Raw genomic sequence first — 15527 nt, 5'->3', positions numbered from 1 at the left:
AAAAAACACATTTGAGGAAAATAAATATATCAGGTGCTCATTTAATGTTTTATTTATGTATGTGAGAACTACCAACAGTGTCATTCCTTGTGCATACTGTAGCTAGTTGTAGGTTTGCTGTACCTGCACTGTATGCAGTGTAGGTACAGCTAAAAAACGTTATTTACATGTTGCATTTAGGTGATGTCACGTAAATGACAAAACTCCATCACTTGCCATAATATAACCAAAGAGAGAGAGAGTAGTTACAGTGAAATATAATGGTTTGAGTACATATTTGTAGTCTGTCAATGTCATGTCTTTTCAGACTATTCCAATCACACACAACTTTTGTAATGATTTATTTGTTTGAGAGGGTGTGCAACGTTCAGACGTACTATTTTGTGCACTGCGCTGTATGAATATGGGAGGAGTGTTTTCATTTCATACTCTTTTGAAGATGCAAGTGTCTGGGCTTGTTTATAAATTATTACTGGCAGGGAAATATAACTAAGATTAGCATCTAGACCAGGGGTCGACAACCCAAAATGTTGAAAGAGCCGTATTGGACCACGAATACAAAATAGTAATCTGTCTGGAGCCGCAAAAATTTAAAAGACTTATATAAGTGTTATAATGATGGCAACACATGATGTAATTAGCTACATTAGCCTACTATCAAAACGACTGTGTCGCAGGCTGACGCAAATCTTCGTTGACAGAAATGTTGAAATATAATATTTATTCTACACATTTTTACAACATTGGAAAACAGTAAAACTTCTCAGAGGGTGAGATAACTCCTGGAAATGACTGTCTCAGAATGACCAAAGGTATAGATGTGTGTGTCCAAGTTAAAGGAAACAGCAGGCTGTCTTCTTCTAATGGATTTATTACAATCTTTGCAAGCTGGTTAACGTTTGCTGTGGTCTGGAACAAGATGGCGAGGCATAATGATGCAATATGTACATACAGCTAGCCTAAATAGCATGTTAGCATCGATTAGCTTGCAGTCATGCAGTGACCAAATATGCCTGATTAGCACTCCAACAAGTCAATACCATCAACAAAGCTCACCTTTGTGCATTCACGCGCAGTATAAAGTGTTTGGTGGACAAAATGAGACAAAAAAGGAGTGGCATAAAACATGTCTTTCTGTGGCAGCGTCGGAGAAAGTTATACATGTAAACAAACTGTTGAGTCACAGTCCACACAACGGTGAGTTCAAGGGCCGCTGAAATTAGTAGGACAAAATGGCACTCATCAGTGAAGCATAAACACAAACCTATTAAACAGTGGGCTTTCTAACAATTAGGAAGGTTTAAGTTGTTTGTCCTCTTACAGAAACCATATTACAATTTTTTTCCCCCCATTTCCATACATTTTTGAAAAAACTCCATGGAGCCACCAGGGCGCCGCTAAAAAGCCGCATGTGGCTCTAGAGCCGCGGGTTGCTGAGCACCGATCTAGACAAAGGCAATGTTATAATAAAACCCACGTGTAGGTTGCTTTTACACTAGAACCAGTGTTTTTTTAAGGGGGCAATTGTTGCGTAATTGCCATGACTGACTGTCTGTGCTTTTTTTAATGATTCAGGATCGTCATTCTTTTTTGGGGTTGTGCACCTGTGTTTGCAGGCATCTCATGCATGGCTCAGGACTGCTCCCTGCAAATGCCAGAAGATTTTGTCCTGCCTCTGCTGCCAGGAGAGGAGCTGAAGGACAAGTACAGGCGCTACCTCTTCAGAGACTACGTCGAGGTGAGTGTGTCTTAATTTTAGCTCCTTTTTCCGAGTGTATAAACAAATAGCTTTGCTTTAAATGTCTATCCCAGCTTAAGTCAGTGAGTAGTATTTCTGAACTCCGTTCACCAGCTAGGACATTCCTAACCCAATCTTTATTTCCCTGGCCGCAGAGTCACTTCCAATTGCAATTATGTCCGGGTGCAGACTGCCCCATTGTCATTAAGGTGCAGGAGCCACGGGCGCGCAGAGTGCAGTGTAGCCGCTGCAGCGAGGTCTTTTGGTATGTCCAACACTCAATCAATATGTCATTGACAAAATGCTGGAATCTGTGAAACAAAGTCGATTCGGTTTTGCGAATCATCAGATTTGTTGAGTTATTTTTTTTGACACACAATCATTTATGTTGTACCAGTCATATTTTTCTTTCAATAGGTAACATAAATATGTCAAGCAAATTTTATTTTGTTAAAAAAAAGTCTTATTTTTATTATCTACAAAATAATCTGCTGCTCCCAACATTCTAATGTGTATTTTTGTTTGGTGAAATACAAATAAAATGTAAAAGGCAGAACATACCGTATTGGTATACTAATGAATGCAGGGTGGAGCCTCCCCTCTGAGAATATTACATGCTTGGGGCTTTTCCAACTGCCCAGTAAACACTTCCACACATTCCAGACTTTACTTGCTTATACTCTGGCAAGTAAAATGCAATTAATTTTACTAGATTTAAGTAAAGTTAGCTTAGCATTTTTAAAAAAATAAATTTTTCTGAAGCTGATGTGCCTACATTGAACTCTTCATTTACACTTTGAGCCATTCAATTTAAAAAGAAAATAGTTTTTCTTTTCAATCTGTAACTTCCCTTGTCTTTTCTTTCTCAGTTTTAAATGCCGTCAGATGTACCACGCACCCACAGACTGTGCAACCATCCGGAAATGGCTCACAAAATGCGCTGACGACTCTGAGACGGCCAACTACATCAGCGCACACACTAAAGATGTATGAGGCTTGTGCTTTCTATTACATGACCAAAAACAATTGCACGACAAAGGCACTCATTCCTCAGAATGTGATTGGTTTTGTCTTTTTTTTAGTGTCCTAAGTGCAATATCTGCATTGAGAAGAACGGAGGATGCAATCACATGGTGAGTTTGTGGAACAACACATGTTCACCCTACAATTCAACATGTTCGAAAAGTAGTAGGAGGAAGCAGATCTTTTTTACATGGTTTCTGCAAGTCATTAAAAAGCGTTACAAGTCGTTAAATTCAGGCCTTAAATGGCCTTTAAATAAGCATTAAATACGATGTCCAGAGGCATTAAAATGTCATACAATTGTAGTTCTCCACCGATTGTTATTAATTTACCAAATTGAACGATAAATGAAAGAGAAAAAAAACTTCATACGATAAATTGCTTTGTCCCTATGCATCTTTGGCTTTCAAAATGGGTACAAGACGTCTCACTCAATGCGTCGCTCTCAGCACCTGAGCACGTTTTGACAGTAGAATTAAATGTACAGACTAAATCCTCTTGTCAGTGATTGTTTCGGTATAAGCACACGGATGGCGCCTCGCTAGTCGCCACTTGTTAGTAAGAAGCACTGTTAAGTAGCAAAAGTTAAGAGGAAAAAAGATTACTACAAAGCCAAATGTCCCTGTGGGAATATTTCATCTTCAAATTTAATGAGCAACATTAGCCTATCAGTGCGGCCGAACTAGCAAGTATGCGGTGATGGTTTTGGCAACAAAAGGAAACAAGACAAACCACCCAATCCAGTTTTTCCATTTGGGTAAAAACTGCACTTCAAGGTTATATATTAGTATATTATGATTTTATTTATTATGATTACATTAGTGCTTGATTTGGCCATCGTTTAACTTTTCAACTATTCAAGATTATCATTGTCAAATGTTTACAATTTTGTCTATACAGACAACTGTATGCTTTTGACTAGAGATGCCCGATAATGGCTTTTTGGCCGATATCCGATATTCCGCACTGGGAGCAGGTGGGTAAAGTGTCTTGCCCAAGGACACAACGGAAGTGACTAGGATGGCGGAACCTGGAACCCTCAAGTTGCTGGCACGGCCACTCTACCAACCGAGCTATGCCGCCCCAAAAATTGTAAATAAATTGATGCAGACAGTTTAAAAATGTGGCTGACTGCAGCGAGCCACCTCACAAGATGTAACTAATCGATTTTTAATCTAATCGTTGCTCCTGAATCGTAATCGAATCGTGAGGTGCCCAAAGATTCCCACCATACAGCTAACACAGTAGCATGACGTCATAAGATATTGTGTTAGTATGCTAGAAAAAGAGTTCTTCAGTGTTTGCGCCGACAATAACAATGTCGCAGTTTGGTTATTATACAGGTTGCGGAACATAAATGAAGTATTGTTGTCCGTTTTTGGATGCATTTTTAAATGGGAACTGCACTTTTTAGGAATTTTGTATAAATATTTTTAATCGTTCACAATCCTTATGAGAGACGAAGACAGAAGGTTTTTTTTTTTTTTTTGCTTTCTAACATAAAAATCGGCTCGTTCTTGGTGGCTAGCAATTAGAGATAAATGCTTTAAAATGTAATATCGGAAATTATCGGTATCGGTTTCAAAATTATCAGTATCGGTTTCAAAAAGTAAAATGTATGACTTTTTGAAACGCCGCTGTGTACACGGACGTAGGGAGAAGTACAGAGCGCCAATAAACCTTAAAGGCACTGCCTTTGCGTGCCGGCACAGTCACATAATATCTACAGCTTTTCACACACAAATGGATGCAAGGCATACTTGGTCAACAGCCATACAGGTCACACTGAGGGCGGATGTATAAACAACTTTAACACTGTTACAAATATGCGCCACACTGTTAACCACCAAACAAGAATGACAAACACAAACATCCGCACCGTAACACAACAGAACAAATACCCAGAACCCCTTGCAGCACTAACTCCCCCCCCCCCCCCCCCCGCACTTTGCCCACCAATAATGCACTTTGTGACTTCAATAATAAATATGGCAGTGCCATGTTGGCATTTTTTTCCATAACTTGAGTTGATTTATTTTGGAAAACCTTGTTACATTGTTTAATGCATCCAGCGGGGCATCACAACAAAATTAGGCATAATAATGTGTTAATTCCACGACTATATATATCGGTATCGGTTGATATCGGTATCGTTAATTAAGAGTTGGACAATATCGGAATATCGGATATCGGCAAAAAATCCATTATTGGACATCTCTACTTATGAGAGACGAAGACAGAAGTTTTTTTTTTTGCTTTCTAACATAAAAATCGGCTCGTTCTTGGTGGCTAGCAATGCAACTATATGGAGCAATCAATTCTACCTCTAAATCACTTTAAAAATGTATCCAAAAACCGTCAACAATACTTAATTTACGTTCCGTAACCTGTGTAATAACCAAACTGTAGCGACATTGTTATTGTAAGAGCGAACACTGAGGAACCGTTTTTGTATTGTAGTAACACATCGGCATGCTACGGCATTAGACGTAAAAGCTAACAACGGCAAGAGATAAGATAGCAACTGCCTCAACACGAAACGCATTTGAGTTTGTAATGCACAACATTGCGATACAAAACCAATCTGTACTGACTGAAAAACATGAACAATCTTATTACAGTATCTGTAAAGTATTAGCCCACATTTCATGTTTTGTTTTTGCACAGCTAGCCAGACAGTGTATGTACTGTAGTTGTAATAACACACATGACGTGCTGCGTGTATCATGATCAACAAAGTGTGACTCACTCGATGGGCAGTTGTCTGTTTGGTCCAGCTGGCCAGGGACGTTATTTCTGGTTAATTATGGGTAAGCACTCCACTCCCCATTTTGCAGCTTTGATACACTTTCACCTCACCCTCTCTGCTTCCGTCTGCTCCAACGTCTCACTGTTCCTTCCTCCTGGCTTCTAGAAGCAGCAGTTCATCCTCAATAAATTCAGATTAAAAAAAAATTTAGGTTGTGAATCCTCATTTGCCAAAAAATAGTCGTCTTTGTTGTTTGTTACCCTGTCTGCCATAATTAGAACACACACAAGCGTTTTGTATCTGAAAGGGTTTGTTGCCAGAAGTCAGACGTACGCTGCTATGGAAACAGAAATAAATTCGCCAAATAATTTGTTCTGCCAATGATTAAAATGACCAAAACGCAGTAAATATTGTACATATCACATTGTTTATGTCTGTTACTACATTATATATAGACTTGTCGTGTGTATATATAACATTGGAGAGTTTTGAACTTGTTTTAGAGGGATTTGTAGCTACGATGACTCCCATTAGCCGTTTCTTCCAAGTATTTATCATCTTTAATGATTTTGATAAAAGACACGTGTTCTTGTCTCTCATAATGATTGTGAACGTTAGGCAAAATTAAAAAAAAGTGCAGTTCCCCTTTAAAGTTACTTGGAGACAGAATGGATTGCTGGCATTAGCTGCATTGCCAGCCACCTAGAATGAGCCGATTATTACGTGTTAGAATGCAAAAATAACGTTTTTTTCTTGTCTCTCAGAAGGATTATGAACGGTAGGCAAAATTTAAAAAAAAGTGCAGTTCCCCTTTATGTACTAATAAAAAGCATTAAATTAGATTTGTTGATATCTACAGAAACCCTGTTTAATCCCAAACCCTTCTCCACGTCTCAGCAATTACTGACCTTTAGTGTGCGGTTCACATAGCGTACTTTCAGGATAGGTGGTTTAGAACATGGATGGATGCTGTTTATTCATTTGCTCATTTGTTCTCCTCTGTTTCAGCAATGCTCCAAGTGCAAACACGGTAAGCGTTTGACTCCTCCAGTATATTGCAACTTTGCAGGACAACATATATTTGCTGGAGTGTAAACTCTGCTAGGGATTAAGCAACTTGATTGACGAAGTATTACAATTCAAGTTGCATTATTCACTCTGAATTACAAGAGTGTGCTTGTATTCATCCTACCGTATTTTCCGCACTTTTAAGGCGCACCTAAAAACCTCCAATTTTCTCAAAAGCTGACAGTGCGCCTTATAATCCGGTGCACCTTATATATGGACCAATATTGAGCCACAACAAACCTAAACTTCATTTTCATAAAGTTGAGGTCTCACAACTACGGTAATCAGCCGCCAACTTCATTTTCCCCCGTAGAAGAAGTTCTTCTTCTATGGTAAGCAGCCGCCGACTTCATTTTCCCCCGTAGAAGAAGAAGCGCTTCTAACCCAAAAATGGCTCTTATTAAGAGACACTCTTATGACGCAGTTTAAACTCAAGGCGATCAGTCACGTAGTAGAACACGGGAATAGAGCAGCAGCGAGAGAATTTAACATAAACGAATCAATGGTGTTTGATTCGAACACTGAAGAAGAATAATTCGAGGGATTCGTGGATGAGGAATAACTTCATAAAGTGAGCTTTACATGTTTATTTTGTGTGTTGTGTTGTGTGACATTAACGTTTGAGCAACGTTGAGTTATTGATATATTGTTATTGCTCTGCACTATTTTGAGTGTTACTATATTGTGATTGCACTAACGTTTGATTTACCGTAACAGTATCACAGTTTTTTTACGTGTTTATTGAATCAGGGAAAAGTTCCCCTCCACTATGTGATATAAATGTTGCACTACATGTTATACCTTGCTGTTGTTAAAAGATAAACAAGACACCACGTCACTGACTTTACCTCGGGGAAAATAATAAAACAGCTGTTCATTCTTTTTGGGAGTGAACAGAGTTGTCAGAACGCTGGTTTGTAATCTATTAATAAAGTTTGACTGCCCTATCTGACTGTTTTGTTGACATTCCCTTTAGCGTAGCTCCATCTAATGGATGCGTAGGTGCGCCTTATAATCCGGTGCGCCTTATATATGAACAAAGTTTTGAAATATGCCATTCATTGAAGGTGCGCCTTATAATGCGGTGCGCCTTATAGTGCGGAAAATACGGTACAATTTAACGGCAGGGTGGCGCATGTCCTACCTTCTAGCCATTTACTTGATTGGCAAGAAATCCTAACGGCATGGCTGTAATTTTGACAAATATTTCACATTTCTGTGGCAAACTTCTTAGGACAGAATGTGGTTATGCTCTGCTTTTGAGGCTTTTGACTAAAGCCCAGCTAATACAGTGTTAACACAAAAGAGCAGTGATTCCCAAAGTGCTGCGATAATAGCTCATCAGGTCAGTGGCGGGGATAATAACCTTTGTACCTGTTGCCATTCATACAATAGATTAAGTCATGGCATGCCACATTGCTTTTTCCCATGCGGCTCCATAAAGGTTGGGAAATACATTGTAACCTTCTTTCTCCCACCTCAGACTTTTGCTGGATGTGTCTTGGAGACTGGAAGACTCACGGCAGTGAATATTACGAGTGCAGCCGCTACAAAGAAAACCCCGACATAGTCAACCAGAGTCAGCAGGCTCAAGCCAGAGAGGCTCTCAAGAAATACCTCTTCTACTTTGAGAGGGTGAGTACATTTTGCATGCTTGTACAAATTGTTTCTTGCTCTTAGTTCCACTACAATTTTAATGAAGCTTTTTGACAGATCTACAAGAAGTAGGTTACATTGTGGTCGTCTCCGCTCCACCGACACGATTGTGAGTTCTTTCTTCTGTTTTGTTTCCCGCACCAGTGGGAGAACCACAACAAGTCTCTGCAGTTGGAGGCCCAGACGTTCCAGAGGATCCAGGAAAAGATCCAGGAGAGAGTGATGAACAACCTGGGAACCTGGATTGACTGGCAGTATCTTCATAACGCTGCAAAGCTTCTAGCTAAGGTCTGCTTATAAGAAAAGTTTTTAATTGAATTAACATTTTGCAATACATTTTAACAAGGCTAAGGACCAACGTAGTTTTATTTTAAAGCAAATATCTGATTGAAAATGGATAATTTTAAAGGTGGTGTTTTCAGTGGTTAAGTGGCTTCAAGCATTATACTCAGCCTCTTCCTGGTCTGTCATGGCAGCTACGACCCACCAATACACACAAAAAGAATAAGGTTGTGTTACAAAAGCAGTGTTTAGTTTTTAAATAATTGCATTCTGTAAGATCTAACGCCCAGCCTCATGCACCTTTGGGGAAGACAGCTGCAGTTATATCATTCAGGCTGAACTATTTTTTTTGTGAAGTGTAACTTCTAATTCTGCCAAAGGCAGACATTTATTTGGCAAATATGTTGTCTTAAAGGCCTACTGAAATGATTTTTTTTAATTTAAACGGGGATAGCAGATCCATTCTATGTGTCATACTTGATCATTTCGCGATATTGGCATATTTTTGCTGAAAGGATTTAGTAGAGAACATCGACGATAAAGTTCGCAAGTTTTGGTCGCTGATAAAAAAAAGCCTTGCCTGTACCGGAAGTAGCGTGACGTCACAGGTTGAAAGGCTCCTCACATTTCCCCATTGTTTACACCAGCAGCGAGAGCGATTCGGACCGAGAAAGCGACGCTTACCCCATTAATTTGAGCGAGGATGAAAGATTTGTGGATGAGGAACGTGAGAGTGAAGGACTAGAGTGCAGTGCAGGACGTATCTTTTTTCGCTCTGACCGTAACTTAAGTACAAGGGTTCATTGGATTCCACACTTTCTCCTTTTTCTATTGTGGATCCCGGATTTGTATTTTAAACCACCTCGGATACTATATCCTCTTGAAAATGAGAGTCGCAAACGCGAAATGGACATTCACAGTGACTTTTATTTCCACGACAATACATCGGCGAAGCTCTTTAGCTACGGAGCTAACGTGATAGCATCGGGCTTGAATGCAGATAGAAACAAAAGAAATAAACCCCTGACTGGAAGGATAGACAGAAAATCAACAATACTATTAAACCATGGACATGTAAATACACGGTTAATACTTTCCAGCCTGGCGAAGCTTAACAATGCTGTTGCTAACGACGCCATTGAAGCTAACTTAGCTACGGGACCTCGTCAGAGCTATGATAAAAACATTAGCGCTCCACCTACGCCAGCCCTCATCTGCTCATCAACACCTGTGCTCACCTGCGTTCCAGCGATCGACAGAGCGACGAAGGACTTCACCCGATCATAGATGCGGTCGGCGGCCAGCGTCGGATAGCGCGTCTGCTATCCATCTCAAAGTCCTCCTGGTTGTGTTGCTGTAGTCCGCCGCTAATACACCGATCCCACCTACAGCTTTCTTCTTTGCAGTCTTCATTGTTCATTAAACAAATTGCAAAAGATTCACCAACACAGATGTCCAGAATACTGTGGAATTTTGAGAGGAAAACAGAGCTTTTTGTTATGGATCCGATGGGGTCCGAATATTTCCGTTTCAACCATTGACGTCACGCGCATACGTCATCATACATAGATGTTTTCAACCGGAAGTTTCGCGGGAAATTTAAAATTGCACTTTATAAGTTAACCCGGCCGTATTGGCATGTGTTGCAATGTTAAGATTTCATCATTGATATATAAACTATCAGACTGCGTGGTCGGTAGTAGTGGCTTTCAGTAGGCCTTTAAAACCACTTTTGGCTAACATATGATAGCTGTTTGTCATGTTCTTTATATATTTGACTTTAAGAAAAAAAAGTCATTTTGAGCCCACTGTAAAGTTTACCTTTAAATTTTTTTCAGCAACAATATGGAATTTAATTTCTGTATTGATGATGGCCCAGCCAGGACACATTTCATGTTAGCACTGCCCTCTGCTAGCGTTCGTGTTCTAATCGAATGTATTTTAAGACCTGATATATAACACCGACAGGCTGAAGGTTATCATCTCTATTCATTTGTTGAGTCCTTTGGGTGAAGTTTGTCTCATATTAGCTATTAACTCAACAGACAGTTAACAGGTGACTTTTTAATCATGTATCCAATAACCAATATTTCACTAAATATGTTGTTACATGTTTGTTTCCAGTGTCGCTACACGCTGCAGTATACGTATCCCTACGCCTATTACATGTCCGGCCCACGCAAAAAACTGGTAAGAAAATTATACATCATTTTTTAACTTGCTGAAACTTTAATTATTGAGAGACACTTCTTTATAAATCAATTAAGTCTTAAATAATCACCAATTAAGTCCTAAATAATCTTCTTTCTAAGACATTCAAGTGTGTGGGACCCGTTCTTGAGGATGATTTGTTTTTGGGGGGTTTTGCGGAAAAACCTCATCAAAAACGTTTTGGGGTGAAGTAGAACAGCGACAAGAGCCCCACAAAATAGGAGAAGACTGAATTGGTGTGGACTCAATATTTTCTGGCATTTGTGCTTTCTTTTGGCATGACGGACGTACCTCAACTTGCAAGCTTAAATGGTTCTGTCACGGAGCTCTCAACTCTCAACTTGGTGGTAGCGGGCGGGTGTATATTGCAGCGTCCCGGAAGAGTTAGTGCTGCAAGGGGTTCTGGGTATTTGTTCTGTTGTGTTTATGTTGTGTTACGGCACGGATGTTCTCCCGAAATGTGTTTGTCATTCTTGTTTGGTGTGGGTTCACAGTGTGGCGCATATTTGTAACAGTGTTAAAGTTGTTTATACGGTCATCTTCAGTGTGACCTGTATGCCTGTTGATCAAGTATGCCTTGCATTCACTCATGTGTGTGCAAAAGCCGCATATATTATGTGACTGGACCGGCACGCTGTTTATATGGACGAAAAGCGGACGTGACGACAGGTTGTAGAGGACGCTAAAGGCAGTGCCTTTAAGGCACGCCCGCAATACTGTTGTCCGGGTGGAAATCGGGAGAATGGTTGCCCCAGGAGATTTTTGGGAGGGGCACTGAAATTCAGGAGGGTTGGCAAGTATGCCCTACGTCTGTGTTTTACCGGGTATGTACCGCTCTGTACAGTGGCGTTTTAAAAAGACATAAATTGTACTTTTTGAAACAGATAACAATCATTTCCGATATTACATTTTAAAGCATTTATCGGCCGATAATATCGGCAGGCCGATATTATCGGACATCCCTAGCCGGGACGCTTGTAACTCAAATGTTTGCTGGTAACTTTAAGCATAACAATTTAGCCGAGAGACGGCTCCTATATAAAAGCGCTCTTGGTTTGGAGCATTCTTAAGTTGAGGTACCACTTTAAATGCGTTGGTTTGTGTAGTGTTTTTGTTCCTGAACGTCCAGCCACAGCATGCCCCCGTGCAATTTTCTTTCATTTCCTTTTTGGATCCAAGTTAGATTTCTGGCTTGGCTAGCGTGTACCGTATTTTTCGGACTATAAGTTGCAGTTTTTTTTCATAGTTTGACCAAGTATGGGGGTGCGACTTATAGTCAGGAGCGGCTTATGTGTGAAATTATTAACACATTAGCGTAAAATATCAAATAATATTATTTAGCTCATTCACGTAAGAGACTAGACGTATAAGATTTCATGGGATTTAGCGATTAGGAGTGACAGATTGTTTGGTAAACGTATAGCATGTAGGGCTGCAACTAACGATTAATTTGATAATCGATTAATCTGTCGATTATTACTTCGATTAATCGGATAAAGGAGACAAACTAAATTTCTATCCTTTTCAGTATTTTATTGGGGGAAAAACAGCATACTGGCACCATACTTATTTTGATTATTGTTTCTCAGCTCTTTGTACATGTTGCAGTTTATAAATAAAGGTTTATTAAAAAATTTTTAAAAAGAAAATAAATTTGCCTTTACGCATAGCATAGATCCAACGAATCGATGACTAAATTAATCGCCAACTATTTTTATAATTGATTTTAATCGATTAGTTGTTGCATCCCTAATAGCATGATCTATATGTTATAGTTATTTGAATGACTCTTACCATAATATGTTACGTTAACATACCAGGCACGTTCTCAGTTGGTTATTTATGCCTCATATAACGTACACTTATTCAGCCTGTTGTTCACTATTCTTTATTTAATTTAAATTGCCTTTCAAATGTCTATTCTTGGTGTTGTTGTTTTTTTTAAATACATTTCCCCAAAAAATGTGACTTATACTCCAGTGCGACTTATATATGTTTTTTTTCCTTCTTTATTATGCATTTTCGGCCGGTGCGACTTATACTCCGAAAAATACGGTATTCATTTCTTTCCTCCTCTGCCGCAGTTTGAGTACCAGCAGGCCCAGCTGGAGGCAGAGATCGAGAACTTGTCGTGGAAGGTGGAGCGGGCCGACAGCTACGAGCGGGGAGTGGTGGGAGGCGAGGTGGATCTCAGTGCCAGCGACCGAGGGGTGAGGGGACACAAACATCAGACTCCATAACGTTCTCTACGATGAATCAAACCACTGCGCTTTAAAATGTGTTCCATATTGCGTGCAGGAGCTGGAGAATCAGATGCACATTGCCGAGCAGAGGCGACGCACGCTGCTAAAGGATTTCCACGACACCTGAAGCGCCATTTGGACTGCAGAGCACCAGCATCTCCTTCCCTCCCCCTTTGTCCCCCTACTTTTGCTTCCTTCAGTGACTAACCTGGTGTGGTCACACTTAACGCCACCTTTTTACTTGTCAACACCGTGCTGTTCCCCCCCCCCCCCCCCCTCTCTCCCCCCGACCCATCCTTCCCCCTTTCCTAAAATGCTGCAGGGTCACGGAATGGCATGATTGTATCTTCTCCTTTGTCGTCCTCATGCTCTTCCACGTCACGTTCACCAGGGTTACACTTATTTATAACCATATCGGCCCAGTAAGGTACAATTTGTTGCCGTTACCTTTTTAAAATACGAGAAAAGGTTTAAACCACTGAGGATGAATCATTTTGCTATTAATGCTAAGACCGTGTTGTACGGCTCACGTTTGATTGGCTGGCTAGTTTATAAGTGCTGTCATTCAATTTTTGGGGTTTTCTGTTGAATACATTCGCACCCTACTTTCATGACTTAAAAGAAATGCAGTATTTTCTTCTTTTTATTGCCTGATCACTTAGAGGAGATAATGAATGTTTGTAGGGGGGGCTTTTTCTTCCACGTAAACACAATTTTGTTCTTATTGCCGAACTTGCTTTTAAATCTAATTGCCAGTAATAAACTGCTGGCTGTCATGATCATGGTAGAAACATACTTTCTTCAGCTAATTAACACATTTAGGCATTAGCGGCACTTACTCACACTACACTACAACACTCCGCGTCACGCAACAAGCATCCATCCGTTCTTTTTACTCAAATGTATTTCCCTCACCCCAACATTTGTTCCGTCATTTGTCCTCCTCGCTTACATTGCTCACCTTTCTTCTGGAAAAAATGGCTGTTGATAGAGAGATGGTTAAAAAAAAAAAAAAGAAAAAAAAAAAAAAACACAATAAAGAAAAATTTACCAAAAATAAAATTGCTGTAATTTTCGACGGTTGTACATTAATACAGTAAATAGAGTTACTGAGAGAGTTTTTAAAACTGAACCGTTGTCTTGTGTGTTTATTGCAACCCCCACATGTGCTGCCCGACACCCTTTGACATTTTCACACTGGTTTCTGATTACCCAGAGGACCGCCAGTCCACCGCAGACAAATTGACCTACAGTATAATGTGCTGCTCTGCCAAGACGGAATTAACTGATGGGTCTGACTTTGTTCGTGACCCACTTTCACCTTACAACATAGAGCACAATGAGGAGAAGCTGACATTAAAATGAACAAAAATAGACCTGACCGTTATTAAAAAGGTCCGACAGCAAATGCTTGTCTTGGCATGCACACAATATTTAATCAAATAGTGGAAGTATTCATACTGAAATTTTTTTACCCGGTAGGTGTATTTGCATAAGAAAATTGCAATAAATTATACATATATACAGTATATACAAACCCCGTTTCCATATGAGTTGGGAAATTGTGTTAGATGTAAATATAAACGGAATACAATGATTTGCAAATCCTTTTCAACCCATATTCAGTTGAATGCACTACAAAGACAACATATTTGATGTTCAAACTCATAAACTTTTTTTTTTTTTTTTTTTGCAAAGTAGTTGGGAAAGGGCATGTTCACCACTGTGTTACATGGCCTTTCCTTTTAACAACACTCAGTAAACGTTTGGGAACTGAGGAGACACATTTTTGAAGCTTCTCAGGTGGAATTCTTTCCCATTCTTGCTTGATGTACAGCTTAAGTTGTTCAACAGTCCGGGGGTCTCCCTTGTGCTATTTTAGGCTTCACACATTTTCAATGGGAGACAGGTCTGGACTACAGGCAGGCCAGTCTAGTACCCGCACTCTTTTACTATGAAGCCACGTTGATGTAACACGTGGCTTGGCATTGTCTTGCTGAAATAAGCAGGGGCGTCCATGGTAACATTGCTTGGATGGCAACATATGTTGCTCCAAAAGCTGTATGTACCTTTCAGCATTAATGGCGCCTTCACAGATGTGTAAGTTACCCATGTCTTGGGCACTAATACACCCCCATACCATCACACATGCTGGCTTTTCAACTTTGCGCCTATAACAATCCGGATGGTTCTTTTCCTCTTTGGTCCGGAGGACACGACGTCCACAGTTTCAAAAAACAATTTGAAATGTGGACTCGTCAGACCACAGAACACTTTTCCACTTTGTATCAGTCCATCTTTGATGAGCTCAGGCCAAGCGAAGCCGACGGCGTTTCTGGGTGTTGTTGATAAACGGTTTTCACCTTGCATAGGAGAGTTTTAACTTGCACTTACAGATGTAGCGACCAACTGTAGTTACTGACAGTGGGTTTCTGAAGTGTTCCTGAGCCCATGTGGTGATATCCTTTACACACTGATGTCGCTTGTTGATGCAGTACAGCCTGAGGGATGGAAGGTCACGGGCTTAGCTGCTTACGTGCAGTGATTTCTCCAGATT

General features: G+C 40.1%; 1 protein-coding gene across 6 annotated transcripts in view; it reads left to right on the top strand.

The window, feature by feature from the left end:
- Positions 1-14459, top strand: part of arih2 (ariadne homolog 2 (Drosophila)) — a 45301-nt gene extending 30842 nt beyond the window's left edge. For all 6 annotated transcript variants that reach the window (XM_062054469.1, XM_062054474.1, XM_062054472.1 and 3 more), the window contains 10 exons: positions 1617-1738; positions 1894-2003; positions 2608-2725; positions 2821-2871; positions 6519-6540; positions 8062-8213; positions 8379-8522; positions 10641-10706; positions 12812-12937; positions 13026-14459. In XM_062054469.1, the coding sequence (XP_061910453.1) occupies positions 1617-1738; positions 1894-2003; positions 2608-2725; positions 2821-2871; positions 6519-6540; positions 8062-8213; positions 8379-8522; positions 10641-10706; positions 12812-12937; positions 13026-13097 (983 nt within the window). In that variant the 3' untranslated portion in view covers positions 13098-14459. The remainder of the gene's footprint in view (positions 1-1616; positions 1739-1893; positions 2004-2607; positions 2726-2820; positions 2872-6518; positions 6541-8061; positions 8214-8378; positions 8523-10640; positions 10707-12811; positions 12938-13025) is intronic.
- The last annotated feature ends 1068 nt before the right edge of the window (positions 14460-15527 follow it).

Source organism: Entelurus aequoreus, linkage group LG07 (assembly GCF_033978785.1).
Source record: "Entelurus aequoreus isolate RoL-2023_Sb linkage group LG07, RoL_Eaeq_v1.1, whole genome shotgun sequence".
In the NCBI taxonomy this organism is placed as follows: domain Eukaryota; kingdom Metazoa; phylum Chordata; class Actinopteri; order Syngnathiformes; family Syngnathidae; genus Entelurus; species Entelurus aequoreus.
Note: the sequence above shows the minus strand (reverse complement) of the source record. Positions and strands in the feature narration are given on the sequence as shown.